The 20,697-nt window shown below is 44.0% G+C and overlaps 1 protein-coding gene across 2 annotated transcripts in view; it reads right to left on the bottom strand.

Annotated features, from left to right (window-relative positions):
* Positions 1-3,659: 3,659 nt before the first annotated feature.
* The window catches only part of LOC120725455 (T-lymphoma invasion and metastasis-inducing protein 2), a 45,881-nt gene continuing 28,843 nt past the window's right edge, over positions 3,660-20,697 (bottom strand). Inside the window, exons 4-24 of one of the 2 annotated variants that reach the window (XM_040018380.1) lie at positions 18,283-18,751; positions 17,459-17,637; positions 16,166-16,390; positions 14,977-15,162; positions 14,739-14,882; positions 12,056-12,121; positions 11,843-11,921; positions 11,640-11,729; positions 11,180-11,404; positions 10,854-10,948; positions 8,546-8,734; positions 7,802-7,870; positions 7,586-7,711; positions 6,932-7,040; positions 6,672-6,851; positions 6,434-6,552; positions 6,238-6,346; positions 6,095-6,153; positions 5,313-5,403; positions 5,122-5,209; positions 3,660-5,036 (exon numbers count right to left, since the gene is read on the bottom strand). In XM_040018380.1, coding sequence (XP_039874314.1) covers positions 4,490-5,036; positions 5,122-5,209; positions 5,313-5,403; positions 6,095-6,153; positions 6,238-6,346; positions 6,434-6,552; positions 6,672-6,851; positions 6,932-7,040; positions 7,586-7,711; positions 7,802-7,870; positions 8,546-8,734; positions 10,854-10,948; positions 11,180-11,404; positions 11,640-11,729; positions 11,843-11,921; positions 12,056-12,121; positions 14,739-14,882; positions 14,977-15,162; positions 16,166-16,390; positions 17,459-17,637; positions 18,283-18,751 — 3,444 coding nt within the window. In that variant the 3' untranslated portion in view covers positions 3,660-4,489. The remainder of the gene's footprint in view (positions 5,037-5,121; positions 5,210-5,312; positions 5,404-6,094; positions 6,154-6,237; positions 6,347-6,433; positions 6,553-6,671; positions 6,852-6,931; positions 7,041-7,585; positions 7,712-7,801; positions 7,871-8,545; positions 8,735-10,853; positions 10,949-11,179; positions 11,405-11,639; positions 11,730-11,842; positions 11,922-12,055; positions 12,122-14,738; positions 14,883-14,976; positions 15,163-16,165; positions 16,391-17,458; positions 17,638-18,282; positions 18,752-20,697) is intronic. The other variant, XM_040018381.1, reaches the window with a different exon arrangement.

The raw sequence follows: 20,697 nt of genomic DNA, 5'->3' as shown, positions 1-20,697 counted from the left end.
CATCCATCTATCCTTTTCAGGGTCGCGGGGGGTGCTAGAGCCTATCCCAGCTGTCATAGGGCAAAAGGCGGGGTACACCCTGGACAGGTCGCCAGTCTGTTGCAGGGCTAACACACAGGGACAGACAACCATTCACACTCAGAAAGACCCCAGCCTGATGTGGAATTGAACTCAGGACCTTCTTGCTGTGCGGCAACAGTGCTAACCTCTGTGCCACCGTGCTGGGTCAATAATTAATATCTTGATGGTTAAACTGTCTGAACCATTATGAAAATGTTTTCTGGTTCTTTTCTTTTTCTGGCATCTCTTTTTCAGTTCAGCAAACATGGTGCACGATGGCTGTAAACCCTTCATCCACCCCGACCTCCTCCTACCTCCTCTTATTGATTCAATCAATAAAACGTCTCAACCTCATCCCACTAGAGCTTACTCTGCACATAACTGTAGTTATTGTGAAGGCTATTTTAACCCCTGAATGCGAAGATACGGGGCAAGTGAAACTGATGCAGGATTCACAGATAGAATAATCACTGATTTATTTTTATGCAGAAAGGTGAAGAAAACAAAAGCAAAAACAGTCACTGAGAAAATACACTGAGAGAGGACATAACAAAGACCAGATGCAGGAGATGTATATAGATGCAGAAAATATATAGACACGAGAACATTAGGACAGAGTAGACAACCCTGGGAGCACAGTTGAACACGATGTACCTAGAAGGGCATAAAAGGATGAAACACAGAGTGAGGAGGAAAGAGATGAATACCAGGATGAAAGACATAGCCAAGACAGGAAAACCACAAAAACACAGAGAGCAGAACGACACAGGGACAAAACTGGGGAGACGAAAAGGGTAACAAAGCACGGAGATGAAACTGGGACAGGCTGGACACGAAAAGGGAATCAAACAAGATCCAAGGAGTAGAAATATAAAAAGCTCAGAGGTTTTTATATGTAAAAATGTCTCAAATTCAAGGGAACAAATACAGAGCCCTCCCACCAGCAGCAGTTTCTTACAGCTTCTGACATCAAAGTATTCAAGCTTTCCGAATGGATGGTGAGAGTTTAAGCTAAAACCCTGTGAGTTCCTGTCCTGTATGTGTGTTTAAATGACCTGCCGCTCACACTGACTATGAAAGCCGAGAGTGAAGTTAAAAACTCCGGGGCTTCATCAGGCCCCCAGCTCTTTCGGGGTCTCTGCAGGTCTTCAGAGGTTCCTCAGTCGGGATTAAAAGTCTTAAATGTAATTAACAGAAGCCTGACTCTGTCTCAGGTCTAAATGTTCCTGCCGATGCTCTTTGCCTGACGTGACAGTAACTGTGCAGGAGGATTTTTTTATATTACTGATAAAAAAAATAATAAAAATAATGATAGGATTATATGATTATATGATAAATAAAAATAAAAAACAAAGGACAGGGAGCGCTGCGTGTGTTCAGCTGCACAGTCTCTCCTCTTTTACTGGTAGGAATGCTTTTATTCTAGATACTACAAAGTTGTGCATATATATATTTATCACACTATATTTCTGAATAAACAGGTTGTTTTAAAGAGCTCTCTGATTTCAAGTGTAGGGCTGAAACAGAATGCCACCACCACTACAAGTTATCTCCCTCTTAGATAGTCAATACCCAGCTAGTGATGAACTTTACGGGGAGCGACTCAAGAGACGTCCAATAAGAGTGAAAAACACTGTTGATTGACATACGACCTGTGAATAAACACGTTAGAAGTTCACCTAGGCAACCGGAGCCTGAAATATCCTCACATGACCAGCTTTCAGCTCCTCAGTGACCATTAACAGGTGAACTGAGCGATGAGTGTTTAAAGCCTTCAAAGGTCTGAAATTATGTCATTTGGTGAGGCAAGCTGTTCAGTCTCCAAATAGATGCAGAGTTTTTAAAAGGTTTTAAAAAGCTGTAAATTTATGATAAATGTGCCAATTTTCTTCCTCCTTTCTACAGCGGTTACTCTGGCAACAAGAGCTGAAGAGACAACACACACCATACACACACAGTCAGTTTTTACCTTCACTGCTTTTTAAAATTTAATTTATCGATCCAAAAGTGAGCTGAGCGTCCTGTTCCCCTGAAGGTGAAGTCAGACTGAAATGAGTGAAAGGAGGAAATCTGAGTATCATCACAGGAAATGATAATGTTCATGAAAGAAACACGACTTCATGACAAGAACAATGAGAGTCTGCTGGGTTAGGTATGCCTGTAGAGCATCTGTAGCTCGTGGACCGCTGCACAAGGTGTCGGTGTTTTAATGTTGGAGGGTAGAGCGCAAAGTGGAGAACTGAAGGCAAGGGGAGGATAGCTGCCCAAGACACATACAAATTCTGAAAGAATAAGATTTTATTATCTCTTTACATTAATAATGAGACCTGCAGAGAGCACAGGGACCTCAGCTTTACTCAGCAGTGCACAGACAGAGCTCTGCAGCATCACAAATCCACTTCAGTGAATCTTTTCTGTTTTTTCCCTGACAGCTTTACAGCTACTCAGTGAGCAGCTGGGGCGAGTTTTGAGAAAAGTCAGCGTCTTCTATGCAAACCACGGCTAGCCGCAGCTAACCACCCCCTAGCAACCAGTGGTTGCCAGGGGGGTTTCAGCTGGTCACAAGGCCTTGAAGTTTTCTGTTCAGAGACTGAATAAACAGCAATAGGAGGAGCATTTCAGGTCAAAAATCTTTAATTAAATATTTTTTTCATTTATTTGCCTTGAACAAATATTTAAGAAAATAAATTACCAAATACTTTAACATTTTAGAAAATATAAAACACAAATATAAAATAAAAACACTGGTGTCTCTCTAGTGCTTGGTCAACAAAACATTACAAATATATAAATATAAAAACTCGACTGAAGGCTTTGATCCAGCAGCTCCAGATTTTTCCAGAAACTGCTTTTGTCAAGAAAGTTTCTCTGTTAGACAGAAAAGTTCAAAATGAGTGCTGCACACAAGAATATTTACAACACAAGAGTTTGACAGCTGTCGCCGAGTTCAGGCAGCAAGTCCAACATTCGGTTTGGTCCATCATTAGCGAACAAGATGAAACTGAGCTGGTTGGACCCTTCAGAGAGACGCTTGGTTAAGTGAAAAGAACTGAGCACCATGTTCTCTCGAGGAATTTTTTAAAAGAACACTCCAGTTTCTGGAAAGTTTTGTGAGGTCTGTAGTTTGTCTCTGAGACAAATGATTCTGTTTGTTCTTTGAGGTTTGTGAGCTGTGTTAGCGAGATGCCTGAGATGGGTCTACAGTTTCACATCAGAGCCTCTGTGAGAGAAAAAAGATTGAGAATAAAGCTGAAAAATTTGGTATAAATTTACATTTTAAAAGACAGATTATTATAAACTCGTGTAAAGAAAAATACACTTTTCAGGCTGAATTTCATGCAGGAATCTCAGTAGTTTGAAGATAAAATTGTTTTTTAGAGAAAGCTATATTTAAAGATGTTGATGGAATAAAGTTTTACTGTGAGGGCACCATAAACGTATTATTTCAAAGCTGAAGTAATTTATTTAAAGAAAATGTAAAATTAAAAAAAATTCAGAAAGAAAAAAAAAACACTCAAAAAAAAAATTTAAATGAAAAAACTAAAAACTGCTTGCCAAATGTTTTTTGGTTTTTTTTTTTGCATAAATAACGGTAATTTTAAAGGTTAACAGGTAATGATATTGATATTTAAAAAATAAAGGTGCACTTTTGTGGAAAGAGGTCACATTTCTGAGAGATCAACCTGTAATTTTATAAGAATAAAATCTTATTTTTAAATACAAACAAATCAAATTTCTTTTTGAGACTAAAACTAACAAAAAAAAAAATCATAAATTAAAAATGAATTTTAGGAATTTAAGAACTTGCATGAACTGATGTTTCAAAGTGATACACGTTTTCTTTAAATTTACATTTTTCTTGGACTTTATTGCCAGACTCTTTTCTCTCACTTTCCGGTGACGTTCGACTGCTGTTTATTTTTGTTACCATTAAATCACTGGTGAGCTTTTAATGCTGAATCAGAGAGATCAGTAAAAAAATCCCAGATTGGCTGATATGACTTCCTCTTGTACAAAAATTTGTTATCATTCCACCTCCAGACCTTTTTTATTTGTTGAAGGTTTCAGTGTCATGAATCTCGCAGCCAATCAGAGGGCTGGACAGATGTCCTGCTATCTCACTGTCTCACTGAGAACAGTTCAAGTGTTGGAGAGATGAAGATCCTCTCAGAGGGTCAGTTAGTCTGTCAGCGTTTCCTTTGGTGTAGTGACCTGTGATGACCTGCAGGAGGCGATGTGTGAGGAATGAAGCTGCTTCACACTCTCGAAAATGACCCGAACCTCGTCAGATGGCACCTTTTGGTCAGCGTGGACCTCCATGTTCAGGTCTGCGGAGCAGGTGTGATAAACTTCCAGCTCAATCGTCTGGATTTATTTAGACCCCCCGCATTGTGACCATCCTCCTTGTGTTAGCATGTTAGCTTTGTCCCTACACTGCGGGCATGGCGGCGGTCGTCTGTAACCCCAGCAGGGGGTCATAGAAGCAGTCCTCGTTTATCATGGAGGTCATGCTCTGAACGCTGAAGTCTCTCTCCAGCAGGTTGCTGAGGTCCTGCAGATCTCCAGGACTTCGCCGTAGGCTAGAGCTCCGCTTATTTTTCTCCTCCTCACTTATAGATGTCCCTCTTTGCTCCACCTCCTCCTCTCTGAAGTTGAGCCTCTGCAGCTGGGCCTCCAGCTCGCTAGTCAGGGAGCAGAGTCTGCCTCTCATCCCTGCAGCGGCACTGGAGCTGGAGGCGTGGCTCGGCAGCAGAGGCTCTGAGCATGTGTCGCCCAGGACGCCGTCAGACCTGCAGCTCTCCTGCAGCTGGTGAGGAATTGTCTTCTGGGTGTCAGAGTGGCGCTGCTGCCTCCTCCTCCAGGAGGCGCTTCTCTCAGCCGTAGACAGCCTGCTCCTCCTCAGGGATCCCACAGGAGCTCGGTCTCTGAGGAGCAAGCGCAGGGCTCGCAGCACGCTGGCCTTTGTCTCCAAACCGCTGAAATACAAACACAGAGCTGAAGCTTAACATCATCATGCACAGAGTCGAGAACCACCACAGGAACTTGATTGGCTGTCCGTACCTGCTGCACAGCTGAAACACTGTCTCTGGTCGTCCCTCCACTTCAGACCGACTGTGAACCAGCTCCCACACACATGGGTCCTCAGAACCTACACACACAGCACAGTGAGCTCAGACCGTCACAGCGCCTCCTGCTGGAGAGCTGTTGCACCAGCACTGCAGTAACAAACCTCACTCTGATTGGTCACTCACCTGTGATGTTAGCCGGTCTGACCTGGACCGCTGAAACTGGGATTAACCAGCGGAATCTGAAGGGGTCAAGGTCAGCTGATCGGGACGAGGTCTGTGAGAAAAAAACATAAAAACTGACAACAAGAACAGGTGGAGGTGTTTTTTTCTTTTATTCAGTGACATCACGTTGATGTGTTTACAGCTGAGGAGCCAATCAAGGACGAGGACTACATTTGTAAAGACAAAGAAGCAAATCATCTCTCCAGAACCAGGTTAAAGTTTTTCTGAGATGATCTTTGAAGAAATTAATAGAAACCAGCAGTTGTATGGAAGCCCATTACTGCCAATACAGGAAAAAACAGATTAAGCCAAATTGATTTTTTATTGATATTTGACTTAAAAACTAGACATTTTTGGCCTCCACCTTTCTTTTAAAACCTCACAGTGTTTAGATTTATTTAAATGTGATGTTATCTCTCATATGTTTGGTTTTACTTTATCAAAAAATGAAAAGAACAACAATATTATATTTGAAAAGGAAATTTTAAGTGATTTCATTTATGGGATTTATATCTTTGTTATGATCATTATTTTGATATTATTTTGATATTTTTAAATATTCTTTAACACATAACACATATTGTTTTACTTTTTAATTGACAGATTTGCATTTTTAATATCATTTTTTTTAACACTTTGTTAATTTTTTTGTCACTGTAGTTTTTTGTTTACATTGGCATAAATAGACATACAAATCTGTTCAGTTATACAAATTAGGAGATGAAGAGTAGACGTGCACTCACCATCTTCTTCTTCAGTTTGCTGTTCTCACGGTAAACCAGGATGACGGCTCGTTTGAACACTGAGGACAAAGACAGACTTGTGTTATTCTCCATCAGTTATTACCTGTGCAAGTAAAGAAGTGTGAAGAAGAGACTTCACCCACCAAACAGCGTCAGCTCTGGTTCCTTCCTCAAGCGACCCAGAGAGGGCAGTGGGTTCAACCAGACCACCGACGAGTGGACCAGAAACTCCCCCATCGAGATCTCCGTCACCTGAGGGTGGAGGAAAAAAAAACCCTTCAGGGTACGTGATGCACACAGGTGACGCTCAAGTGTGTGTGTGTGTGTCATTGTGTTTACCTGTTTGTCGGCTCCGCTCTGCTCTGCTGCCAGCTGGTCAAACACGCAGCCGTAATCCTCATAGATCTTCTGCATCTCGTTGATGTGACTCGCCACCTTTTCCATTGCTCGCAGCGCCTCTGAGTGGATGACAGTGGAAGTGCAGCTGGTCACAAAACATGTTTAAATACAATACTGTGAGGTCTGTTACCTCTCAGGTGTGTGTGTGGGTTACCTGTCAGGTGTATGTTTGGGTTACCTGTCAGGTGTGTGTGCTCGGGGCTCTCTGCATCTGTCAGGGACACGAGCTCTCGGAGCAGCAGCGGATACTTCAGGACTCTCTGAACAGGTTTGATCAGGTATGATTCTAGGGAAGACGAGTGCTGATTGGTCGGATTTCTGGCCTCCAGGAACTGTTTGAAGGCTGCGTCTGTTTTGGCTGCGTCACAGGTGGTCAGGGTTAAAGGTTAAATGGAGTGCTGCTTAAATGAGTTTAAAGTGCTCAGACTGTGTTTTCACCTCTTTCCAGAACTTTCTGGACTTTGATGTGATTCGCACAGAAGCCACTGTAGAGCTTGAAGTGATCGGCGTAGTACAGAAATGATCCACCCAATGGGAAGAGGAGTTTCTGAATGAAACACAAATGAGGTGTGAAAAAACTAAACCCATCGAACAAGCAAATAAAAACTTTTGTTCATTAAAATATGGAAATTCCGCATTTAAAATATTGAAACATTTAAAAAGGAGAAATATGTTAACAGCTTACAATAAATAAAATAGAGTTAATAAATGAATAAAATGTACAAAAAGAATAAAAAGAAGATAAACTGTGAAAAGACAAAATATCCCAAAAAATATATACTATGTATATAATGTAATTAAATAAATTATTAAAAAATAAATAAAATAAATAACAATAAAAAAACTAAGTAAAAAATAAAATAACAATAATAATAATGGACCCGAAATGGAGTATATAATAAATATATCAGTTTTAACAATTGGGAAAAAAAATGCATAAAAGTAAAACATCACAGGGCCAAAATAAATCACTGGAGCTTAAATACATAAAACAATAAAACTTGCATGCATGCACAACTAAAACAAAAAGAATAAAATAAAAAAATAAATGAATGAAATAAAATCTGTCTGAACCAGCTGATGGACCTTCACCTTGAACTGCTCGGGGGTTTCCAGGCTGCTGAAATTCGGACAGGCGGCGATTCTCTCCTCCAGCGTTTGGAGAAAAACTCTCTGAAAGTCCAACATCTCTGGCAGACTGCCGAACAGCGCCTCCATCTGACAGAGTGACAGAGAGACACACTGCGGTCAGAGTCACAACCACAACCTTCACTTCACAACCGTCACTTACTGTCGGCTCGTTTTTACCTCGTCTTTACTGAGGAACGTCTCCTTCTGCAGGGGGGTGAGGTAGATGTCGAACAGACAGACGAGATCCTGAAACAGAACCAAAAAAATGTTCTGATATTAATCAAAGTCTAATTTCTTTTTTCAAATTTAATTATCAGCTCTAATCAAATAGTAAGATCTTTCCAGCAGTTTTAAACACACAGGTTTGAAGATATAAAGATGTTTAAGCATACACTCTAATTAAGACAAAAATATTAATATAGCAGATTCTTTTAATATTTGTAAGGGACCCATTTTATACAACCATTTAAAACTAAAACTGTACAAATTGTGTGTAAAATCACAAGTATAGATTTCTTTATCACTTTAACATAAAAAAATAGTTTCTGTTTTATTTTATTCTATAAATAAACTGATAAAAAACTGGAGTTTCACACAGTTTTTTCTACTCCTGGTTTAGTATGATGTCACAGAGAGGGGAAATCCCCAAAATGGTAATATCAGGGGCAGCCAATCAGAAGAAATCTAGACATAAGTGGGAGGAGCTAAAACAGCATGTTTCAGACAAAGTATAGAGTAAAAGGTTGAAGGACCAGAATAAGATAAGGAAGGATTATTTTGAACTGAATCATGCAAAGCTACTCTTGTAGAGACAAAGAATAAAAACATGGAGCTGAAAATGAGTCAAAACGTGTCCATTAACATATCAGATGTACTAGCAGTAGTACCACAGTAGTACTACTGTTGCTGTTGTATTCTGACCTTGACGTAGGACTTCTCGGTGTCGACCAGCTCCTGGATGACCTTACGCAGACGCTGACACACGCTTAGGTGGGTGGGGCTCACCGGCTGCAGGCTGACCTCTCTGCCGTATGGGTTTTTGGGGTTGTCACCATCTCCTGTCTGGCCTTCTGGAAAGGTCTGGTAAAGCGAGTAGACCTGGTCTAAGTTCTGGGAGGGAAACACAGGAACCAAAGCTCAATGAAATCATTCAGGACAACACCACTGTTCATGTGCTTGACAATAAAGAAGAAAAATCAGAAAACAGACCCCACCCCCCCGGTCCTATTATAGCTGGGGTATTCTTCAGCTCCCACATGACCGTGAATTAGATAAGCAGAAGAAGATGCATGGATCCCAGGTGGAAGTCCAGTAACTGATTTTTGTTCCACTCACACTCAAGCTTGAGTGACAAACCGGAGAGAACTGTGGCTCTGAGTCAGGAGAACGAGGATCAGTGGAGCAGGAGGTTAATCTCTCTGCTGGATTTTGGGGAGGTCTGGGAAGCCGCTGAGCCAGAGATGAGGTTAAACACACAAACACCAAAATCCAGACAGACAAACACAAACCTGTTCCCAGTCTGAGCGCCGCTGCTGCTGCTATGACCCTGACTGAGGACGAGCTGCTAACCAACTGGCTGCCTCATCCGTCATCATAATCTGGGCTGCCAGCCTCTAACGCAGCGCCGACAGCCTGATGAATTCTGAGCTCCAATGCGCTCACCCTGAAGCTGCAGAGCTTTTGATAAGCGGTGAGGAAGCGTTGCTGCACTTTAAACTCGAGGAAGGAGGAGCGCCCTGAGATCTGAACATGTGGGGAAAAGACTGCCCAGACATGTTCAATTCAACTGTTCATGGAGGTGAGGAGCAGTTTCGATGAAGAACTAAAGACCCACCTCCAGGTTTCAGCAGAGCAGATAATGAACTGGAAGATGATCAAACACGGGATATTAATGTGCACACAAGTGCATCAAAGGCCTAAACAGCAGCAACTGGTGCTTGTTTGGAGTCAAGTTGAAAGAAACCAACGAGTCTTTGGATGGTCGAGAGTGCAGGATTGACCTTTGACTCCAAAAACACTGAAGATGAAGATCTTTAGGTTAGCGCGATCACAGCGTGACAGTTTTATTAACTCGAACAATCAATTAGTTCATGAAGAATCAAAAGATGCTGTGTAAACAGAAGAACCTTTTAACAGCTTCACTTTTGAGCTCCAGGACTTGTTTTTATCTTAATTTTTTAAATCAATTAATTATCTCTGCTTTTTCAGGGTGATTATAGTTGATTTTATCTCACAAATTGGAATATTAGCCTCAAATATTTGATGTTACTTGATGTTTCAACAAGAGGTTTCCCGCTCCTCCAGGAGGATCCTCGTCAGTCCTAAGGTATCTAAACTGTTTCACGAAGGAGCAGCTGTTTGACTCTGAGCCGCCCCGGGACATCTGAGGCTGGGATTACTGTCCTGTGCTGACATTCTCTCAGGTGGTGACTTGTTCCTATTGTCCTACTTTCTGTCTGAGCAGGTACAACATAGTCCTGTGGGCGTCTGTACACGTAACGCTGTGATAGTGGCGTGTACAACCGTCTCACACTGAGAAAATCTAAAGCACAGAAAACACTTGTGATCATTTCCTCTACACCAAGTTTCAGCTCTACACCAACCAGCAGCCCGTTTACCAGCAGGACGACGCCGTCAGCGGGACGCCAACAGCCCAGGCAGCTTGCCACCTTGTCCAGGAGCCTCAGCAGCCGCTCCAGGAGCCCCACCCCGGGGAACACCTCCCTTCCATCCTCCTCCTCTTCCTCCAGAGTCTCCCAGTCCTCCTCCATCGGCAGTACCCAGCACAGAGCACCCATGACGAAGGAGTGAAACAACGACGAAGAGGATCAGTTGGGGGCGGAGGTCACCTGATACTCCTTCCGCCGTCGTCAGAAATGAAGAGGCGGTCAAAAACAACACCTACAAGTTGTGTTTCTCCAGGGAAAAACGTTAATCCCTCAGCTCTGACTTTACAAACACTCCTGACTGTGTAAGCTGGATTATCAGGCTGACCAAAGGTCATGTGCACAGAGGTGGGGGGTGGAGCTCCAGGAGGCACAGGAGGATTTCTGCAGGTAAGTCTGAGCTGCCTTCTTTGGAAACCAATCACATCCTCATAAAACTTCTTGATTTCATATGACGGGGTTATCGCCGATCAAAGCAAAACACAAGCGGCTTGGTCATGAATAACATACAACCATTTAAAAAAAATCCAGATGTTCTCAGACTGTCACAGACTGAAGCTCACCTCCTCTGAGGGCTCGGTGTCCTGAGGTATCCTCGAAGAAGTGTCATCGAAAACGGGAGGCAGGATGCTGTCTGCATCTGTGATGACAGAGGAATCTGTGAGATGAAGAAGAAATGTGATCTGTGATCTTTACAGGAGAACTCCTGCTGCTTTAACTGGCCTTCACAATAAAAGCCTTTGATTCTGGTTTCTGTAAATGAATCTGATCAATAAAACAGCTGTGACTAAAATGGTTGGGTTTATATTTAAAACTGGAAATCGGTTTGATATAAATGTGAAATGTGTTTGAACATTATGACGCTGTTACTAGAGCGTCTCTGCTGTACCTGTGATCCAGGTGTGGATGTTCGTGGCCGGTGGTTGGCGGCCGGGGTGGAAGGGGTCAGCGTGGTCGGGCCAGAGGTCGGCAGGCTCTTCGGCCTCAGGTGACTCATCCCTCCTCAGCAGCAGCTGCAGCTTCTGATGTCTGAAGAGACTCTGCAGGAGGTCCAGGTCCAATCCAGACACAGGAGCGCCGTTAACAGCCAGGACCTCGTCTCCGGCCCTGAGGCCTGATTGGAAACAGAAAAATTAAACTGCATCTTTTAAAGTTTTTTAAAGTTTCTACATTTTTTAAAATCCTAAACACAGACAGGGTTTTTCCCCATTCTGGAGGTGTAGCGCTGCACAGGTGACAGCCTGATAGCAGAGCCTCGAGCGCCCCCTGCTGGACACCTTCAAAACCTCAAACTGTCAGAAATGCAGGGTCTCCCTCAAAATAAAACCTGAAACCGTTCTCTGTTTTACCGTCTCTGGATGAAAGTCCCAGCGGGTCCACCTCGCTGACAAAAACATGACTTTTTCCCGCTCCGTCCACGTGACCCGTCACTGCAAAACCTGCAGATTCACAGAAGAAGAAGCACATCACACACAGGTAAATATGCAGAACACAAACCAGTCATGTTTTTATACGAATTTTATTTATTCAGTGATGAGTTTTTCTTTCTCACCGAAGTCTTTGTGGCCGTCAGGTCGACAGATGTTCAGAGTAAAAACACCAACAGCTGGAAGCTGCTGTTCATCACGCAACTGAAAACACACACAGGAAAGTGAACCGGGAGAATAACCTCGCAGGAATCATGTGAATACAAATCCAGTAATTATCATCATTCTGCCCGCAGAAAAAAATTAAAGAGAAGTTGTAGGTAAGTCAGTGAACACACCTGCAGATCCGCACTATGACCGGCAGGGGGCGCTGCCTCCATCTGTTTGGGAGTGCAGTCCAGATTCTGCAGAAGAAACACAGAGGAAGAATTTTACTTTAAATTAAACTTTTAACTCATCAGCACAGGTTTTAAAGGACTGAGCGACCTACGAGGTTTACCTTCAGTTATTATAACCGATTAGCTTCTATAAGATCTGATCAGTAAAATCATCAATGCATTTGATAAAAACATAGATAAACTGAAGCTTTAAAGGCAGAAAACTATAAAATCATTAAACTAATAGGCAGGTGATTCTTAAAATTCAGACTTTCTCCACAGGACTTAAAGCGACGAGGTGGACTGGAAAATAAGAAAAGCCTGTGAAGAATCCGGAGCTCTGATTGGCTGAAAAGATCACAGGAGATGAAATATGGAGACAAAAGGGTAAAGAGGAACAGTGGGATACAGAGGAGACACAGGGGGAGGAAGGAGGTTAAAAGGGGAGCAGAAGAAAGAAGGTGGAGGTCATGTGACAACAGGAGGTGGGGTTTGGTGGGGAGGTCATGTGGAGAGGAGGTGTTGGAGTCATCTCCTGCCTCCTGTGAAGGATTAACTCTCAGGAACAAAGAAATCCTGGCAGAATAAAACAGCCTGGAAGCTTTTAATTCTCAATCACCTCCTCCCCTTCCTTCTCCTCCTCCCACCTCCTCCTCTTCAGAAGGTTGCCCTCAAAAAGCTGTGCAGTTAAACAAACTGTCCTCCTCCTCTTTCTCCCACCTCCTCCTTTTCCTCCTCGGCGAGTTTGATGGGTGACAATTTTGAACACAAGTATCAGTGTCACATCATCTTCCAGCTTTTCCGGATTGAGTCGTCTTTTCTCTGAGCGATAACCTGTTTCATATTTGCTTAAACAGCAAAAGATCAGTGACTCCTGCTTCAGAGTCGCTCACATCCACCCGAGTGTTTCCTGACGGTGCTTCAAAGGAGTGACGCGACTTCTGTAAGCGTCATGATCTTTAACCAGTGAGCTGCTTTCTACAAAGTCCACATAATGTACTGCTGTAGTCAAACACAAACACACAAACACAGTCATGACTAAAGACAAACTAAAAATACTCCCTCCTATATTTAAACGTAATTAAAAATGATAAAAGACTTGGGATGTTTAATTCTGTCCTGCATCAAAACCTAAATTAGCCCCAGGGAATCATGGGAAAAAATGAGCAGGTTGAGCTGCACTGAAATTACAGGTTTGTGAAGCCGCCATCAGCCTGCCTGGAGTCTGGGACCACCGACTGACACTGAACACATCGGCATCATCATCATCGTGGACTCGCATGCATTTCCTCGACACCACCTTAAAACATCCACAACAGTCGTGACTGTGGTCTGAGTGGACGGTTGGACACAGTGAGTCACATGATGACTGGAGACCAACATTAAGCAGGAAACACTCGTCAGTACGAAAACTTCTGTTTTCTGGAAGGAATCAAGGATTTTACAGTAATGACCCCCACCCCCCGACATGGCAGTGAAATGGAGGCGGCGAGTTCCGGTAAGTGTATATCTCCTGCAGAGTTGACACAGCGAGCAGCAATCAGCTCCACATGTCCTCTAGTGGAGCTGCTCCACCCGGAAACCACAGCCTGCAGCATCAGATCTGATCTGAAAGCAGAACCGGAATGGAGATCCAGCTGCACACAAACATGCTGCAGGTCTGTCTGACCACAAGTGCTCAGCACAAAGAACAAGCTGCCGCAGGCTTGACTACGAACACCTCCATCAAGCCTGAAGACGTCTCTGTCCACAGAAAGACCTTTCTGTGTTACCGTCTGCTGGGCTTCAACACACAACAAGTAGAGGTGCAGCAGCTCAGAAGGCTTTATTACGCCCTACATTCATTACATTTCGAAGAAAAATTAATTATGGTAATAAAAAGTTGCTGGAAATAAATCATTCTGACTTTCAAGAGCAGGACAGTATACAAAAAGCCCTCTGAGCACTCTGATTGGTCGGTTTTGTGTAAGATGAAATAAACAGCTGACTGATTAGGCGTTCAGCTCGAAGCAGGACTCTCAGTCGAACAAAGGCAGCATGTGGCTAGAATTCCCCTCACCAAGGTATCCACAGATGTTTGGCTCAGAGCGGGAGTTACTGCTTGGAAGCATCCTGTGCAGTTCCTTGCTCAAGGGCAGGAGGGAGCAGGTAACGTGCTGCGATCCTGCAGACGCTGCAGCTATGAAACTATAAGGCAGTTTTTCCACTGAGCGTGTATCGGCTCAGTTGAATTGCGAGAATCCAAGCCAAAGCAAAGTGGCGCTGACAGATTTATCCTCCGGACCCTCAGAGGCCAAAAATAACCCACTGTTTATCACGAGGGGACCGTCAGGAGCCAGGCATGATGGAAACTGCAGCTGGATGATGCACTGAGGAGAGGCTAAACTTAGCCTCGTAACGACAGATGACAGCACGCTTCTTCTGGGCTGTTTTTAGAGAGCAGAGAGGAACGACGAGTTCAGCCTGAATCAGACGAGCTGGTTTTAGTCGTCCATGTGAAAAGACTTCAGAGTAGAACGTTTCTTAAACCTGTCTCTGACTCCATGTGAATATTTCACCTTTCAAACTATTTTCAGAAGGGTGCACGCTGCCTCTCACCATACTACAGCACTAAACTGGACAAGAGAAGGGTGCAGTGTAATACCTGGTGAGCTGAGTGTTTGCCACCCCTGCCGCGCCTGTTGAGATCATCCAGGACCTTCAGGGAGGACGGCAGACCCCTCCTCCGGTTTCCTCCCGAAAGAGACCGGCAGCGCCGCCTCAGTGTGACCTCTTCTCGGCTGCACACCTGTGAGAGTCCAGAGAGGCAGATTTACTGTCTGGTTTAATTTCCTTCTTCCTTTCTTTTTTTTAAAAAAGGGAAGCGTCGAGCCTCTACTTACCAGAGCATGGAAGGAGGACACGGAGAAGACTCCCAGGCGTCCCAGCATGCTCTTGGAGGGCCTGCTGGCCACGGCGAGGAGGCTCTTTGGGTTTGGGAGCTCGCTGCCCTGCAGGCTGGACAGGTAGCACCTGAGCCTGAACAGATCCAGGTTCAGTTTCTCCAGATTCTGCTCCCACTGCTGGATCTTAGCACACACAGGGTCACACATAAACACAGCTTCTGTATAAAAAAAAATGATAATAACTCATCAGACAGCCATGAAAACCATGAAACATGGTCAGTGAGTCATGGCAAGGCGCTGAGAGAAGCCATCTTTTCTCCATTCACTTATCTGGTAAAGTGTATTTCCTGGGTGGGGCAGACTGCTGCTGCTGTCAATTCCTGCTTCAGTCTCTGTTGTGATGAAGTTATTTTGTCCCTTACTGTGTGATTATCACCCATTATCCCTCATCCCTCCATCCTGTCCTCCCTTTCATCTCCTCTCCTCCCCTCCTTCCTCTTCTCTTGCTGGACTCTCTCCAATAAATCGAGGCTCTCCTTCTCCTCCTCTGTTTGCCCTCCCCTCCCTCTCAGTAAATGTGTAATTGAATGTTGAGCAGGAAGATTAGCCTCTAATCTCAGAGTTCAAACTGCAGCGCTGGGATCGGTTTCACAGTTCAGAGGAAAGATTAGCAGGCTGCTAAATGATACGTTCTCTGTCTGCACATCGCTGTCACTGGAAATTAACAACAAGAACAAAGAAACCCGCAAAACAGCCTGAAGCTAATCTGTGACACAACAAAGTCCATCCACAGACTCAGAAACTGCACGTTCATCAAGATTTACTGACAGTTCTCCTCTTACAGCTGTTACCTGATGTCCGTTGAAGCAATGCTGATGAAACCTAACTGACTCACACTGATGCTGAGCAGAAAAGAAACCCTTAAACTGAAACACAGTCTGCTGCACAGTTTCAGGATCGTCTAATTTCTCTGCAACAAACACAGAGACAGCAGCAAACTTCAGACACTGAAGGTATCGTGAAGCTCAAAGACAACAGGGCGAGAGTCTGGTCTGATGTTCATGTGTGCTTCACTCAAAGATGACTGTGAGGGTCATTCTAAAGCATTGCCCATATTCAGGACCGGCGTAGGTGATAATACCAGCATGCTGTCCGCCCTGACCGGACCACTTCTCCCCGCACTCACCTGGCTCTCCACCGCCTTCCTGCTCTTGGGCTCCTTGATGATGGACAGCTGCAGCTCGGCCATCTTCTTCATCTTCCCATCCATGTCAATCTTGTGGAGCAGCGAGCGGCTCTGAGAGCGCAGGAGGCGCAGTGTGTCCTCCTTCCTCTGACGCTTCACCAGCAGAGAGGCACTCGCCGAGTGGATTGCCGTCACCCAATTCTCCAGGTCAGTCTGGCTGGTGGCCTGGAGGGCGAGACAAGATGGAGTCAGACAGATTTTAAGCAACAGAACAGTATTAAACTTTGAGCCTCCTGCTTTATTAACTCTGAATATTCAGCTGCTGATTGCGCTTTGTTTTAACAACAAAAACCTTAAATACAGAAACTTTTAAATGTAAATTTGCTGCTGAAAGCAGGAAGCCACGCTCAGTCATCCTCTGATGGTCTGGTTTCTGTGTTTAAGCAGCAGACTTAATGTCCTGATGTTAACAGCTGTTTTTGTTTATGAGGGGACGTGTGGCAGGGTTTAAAGCTCGCTCTTCATCAGGTCATCATCGTAAAGAGGAACATTTGTTGCAGTAATTAGCTGGGTGTCGTGATTCCCATTAGCAGGCTTTCAGCCTTCTCCGCTCTTCATCTTCAGCTGCTTTCAGTGATTTGTGTGTCTGCAGACTCTGCTGCATTAGTCAGAGTGACTCTAGGAATCAAGAGGAGCTCCTAAAAGTTTGAGGAGGTGATCACAGAAATAAATTATTAAATTACATGATGACATCACCTTTACCAACGAGAGTACAGGTAATAATCTGCCTCTCTTTTTATCCCCGCTGACCTCTGACATACAGACTTTTGCTGCTCATGTCATTCAAGATCAACTTGAAGGAACGCCATGAGTTCATCCGGGGCCTCGACACATCTGTGCCTCCTCTTCTTTGTCGGAGTAAAAGTAAAATCTACTCTTTGTTTGTCTGCTTGCTCCTCGGTGTGGGTGGTGTGGAGCTGGCAGCAGAGGGGGAAATGCTCGCAGTCATTACCAACAGAAAGACACGCAGAGAAAGTCCCACAGTGTGGATGTTTGTGGTGAGAAAACCAAAAGCTGGTGTGACACCACACCCCGTTCATTCACGCTGCTCACAAATGAGCCACAGCGATGGGAAAAAAGATGGAGGCAGCAGTTGGAGGAAAGCGATCATAGAATGAAAGAATGAAGAGAAAACCTCAGAAATGTCCCAACACCACAGCTGCTTATGCTGGTGCTGCATTCAAGGATACTCCAGTAAAATCATGTTTCACAGTGTGCTGGCGGTTCCCTCACCTGGAACAGGTACACGTCTCCATACGAGTTGCTCAGACAGAAGACATGCTCCTTCCTTGGGTGCTCAGGGACGGCCTGGACGATGCTGTCATCAGCCAGGAGAGCGTAGCGAGGAGAAAGCTCCTGGTCGGCGCTGCCGCTGCTCCTCCCGTATGTCTCGTAAAACAGCAGAGTGCAACCTGAACAGACAAAATCCATCGTTAATTCTATGTTAAATAGTTTATTTCACAGAGCTTTATAAATTTTAGCTGTTGATGCCAAAGATGGTAAAGACTTCAGTAAAATGTTTAACATGAAACAGAACCCTTTTTTTTTTTTTTTTTTTTTTTTACATTTTTTATCAAGTTTCATTTAGAAGTGCCTAAACCTGCATTCTCTCTGATGCCCAGCAGGGGGCGACTCCTCTGGTTTAAGAAGAAGTCCTAACCTTCTCTGTGCTGAGAGCAGAAGTGATAAATGTTTGTTGGTCGGTTAACAGTCAACTTAAAAACTACTCGTCAGTATTTCCTGAAACATGCTGAATCTATAATCAGCTGGCTGATTATAGACCTTCCCACTGCCTAACTGGAAACATCCAGACTGGTTAATGTAACCTGAAAGTGACACTGAGGAACCTGGAAACTCACACTGTGCCTCAGGTGCACAAAGACTCTTTTGCTGCCTTGTATGCAGCATAAGCCTGATTTCAGCTCTAGCAGAGGCACTAAAGGCATCACCAGACTTCTCCTACGCAAGTTTTCTGCCCTTCACTGAAAATAAGATCAGATCTAATCCTGAAACTTGAACTCAACTTTCTGTTTTCTGGTCCTTGCAGGCGGCCGTACCTTTCAGTGTGACCCAGTAGTGCCTCCACTTGCGGCGGGCGACCAGCTCCAGCTTTCTGTCCTTGTTAACAGTGATGAGAGGTTTGAAAGAGAGCCATCCGGCCCGCCGCACCACACCCTGCTCCTTCTCAAACAGGATGTCCAGCTGCTCCCCTCCTCCCACCTCCACATCCCCATCTATCTCTTCCTCGTCCTCCTCACCCTCGTCTCCGTCCCCCTCTGATGGCTCCGTCCTGTCAGCCGTACTGCTGCAACCCATCTCCAGCTCCTGCATGAAGTTCTCATAGATGTTCTGCCGCTGAGCATCACTGTTCTGGTTCAGACTCCTGGAGGAGCCGCAGTGGAGCGTTGGGAACTGGTTGTGGTTCAGGGAGTGGAGAGGGTCGGAGGAACACAGCGTGCTGCAGCTAACAGCCCCAGCATTCAGTCCATTGATGAAGACATCGGCTGTGTCGGTGGCGAACGGCTCCTGCAGAGAAATCAGAGAGGACTTTATTTGACTGCTGTGATTCCGTCTGCGGCCACTAGAGGCACACAGCAGCCCTCCAACACAGCGCTCAGCACCAGGCAGTATTATTCCAAACCACAATTTTCCCCTCTGTTAGCATTAACGGGGTGTGAATATGCTTCACGCTGCAGTGTCAGCGTTAAACAAACAATCCATCACTGCTCTTGAGCCAATAAGACAACCTGCTGGTTTTAGAGGGCGCGGGTTTGATGCCCGCTCTGACTTTACTTTAAACCGCCAACTGAGTGACTCGTCCAGGTTTGTGCAACACTTTTGAGCAGTTTTCCACATTTAGCCGTCATTGTGAGGTGACAGTGACGACATGTGGAGACTTGCTGTTTATAGACAGGCAGAGTGAGTTGGTACAGAAATGCACCGTTCTTATCAGTTAGGGCGTTAAGCTGTTTGTTCTTTAGAGAAAATCTACCACGCAGGTCTTTTATTCTTGAGATAATAGTGGACTTAAAGGATTCTGGATGTTTACTGAAGTGCTTGTCCATGCAATCACTGTATCAAACTCCCCCGTATCAAACACAGTGCTGTGATTGGCCGAGCAGAGCCAAGCCCTCATGGAAATCTAAACAAGGGGTAAATGAAACGTAAGCCCTCAGATCGGTCTGGTTCCAGGTTCCCAAACATTTCTTTCTCCAGTGTCACTATGTGATGTTTTTGTTTTGGTGCTTTCCCATGAAAAGCTCCAGGAATTTTCCAAGAGATCAAAGTTCCTCCAGCACTGCGATTTGTTTTTGATGAGCAGGATCAAAGCCCCAGAAAGACTGAACAATAAAAAGTCCACTGTGATGTATCACTAGGACATCAATCTCAGAGAGCAAAGATGGATTCTCCTGTGACTGTGACACAAAGCTGCAGAGGATTTAAGCTAGACTGATGCTTTCAAAGGGTTTCTGTTTTGTTCCTCTGGGATTAATAAAGTTCTCTGATTGTAATTAATAATCCGGCACACAGACTGCGGCACTCCAGTGAAACATTGACGCGGTGCAAAGAAAGCTTTTTGGGTTAAACATCTTAAAAGCCTTGCAGACGAAACAAAGACAATGAAGAGAGCAGATAATAAAAGTTTACTCGTCAGTCCTTTGATGTTTGATGTGCATCTGGAGGAACTCAAGTGTGGGAAAACGAGTCCTCATGAGGTCACGCTGATGTAAGGGGGTTACCCAGGTTGTGGGGGGTGGGGTGTTTGGGGTTTCCAGTGTGAGGAAACTACATCAGCGTCTGATTTCATTATCCCTGTCATCATCAGCACTGAGTTAAAAAACACGAACAACAAGCTTCACTACTCCAGCTCCCTCACTGCAGACAGGATGTGACCTCATTCTGCTGGCTGTAAACAGGAAGCCGGGCTTTTTTGGACCAGCTCTCACAGAGAAAGTTTACCATCAGATTACTGATGTGTGATGATGTTTGAAAATGGCTTTCGTACTTAACTCCATGTGTAATGTTGTTAGTCATGATGAGACTTTAATCTAGTTCGACGACTTGTTTAAGTCTGAGGATTAAGGAAGATATTAATTTTAAAACCAGTTTTAAGTTTCTCAGAATATATTTAAAAAATTATCTACTAATGAGTTTATAAAAACTTTTAAAGGTTTTTTTTTTTAGACTGAGTTTACTTTGAAGACATTTTAAGATATTCTGATGATCTTTATTGACCTTGTTCTTTCTTTCTTTCTTTCTTTCCTTCTTTCTTTCTTCTTGTTTACAGGCTGTGATTATGTTCAAGTTATAAAAACATACACCTCTACTTTGTCAAACACTAGAATTCAAAGATTTAAAAAAATATTATGATTTTGTGCACTTTTATCAGGGATGTCAGTTCATGTTGAAAATCAACATTCTTAAATGTAAAAAGTCAGAAAACAAAAAATGATGTCATTTTGTCCATCATC

The sequence above is a fragment of the Simochromis diagramma genome, unplaced genomic scaffold (genome assembly GCF_900408965.1).
Source record: "Simochromis diagramma unplaced genomic scaffold, fSimDia1.1 OVJJ01000802.1, whole genome shotgun sequence".
NCBI lineage: Eukaryota > Metazoa > Chordata > Actinopteri > Cichliformes > Cichlidae > Simochromis > Simochromis diagramma.
The sequence above is the reverse complement of the archived record's forward strand: the minus strand, read 5'-3'. Positions and strand labels throughout refer to the sequence as shown.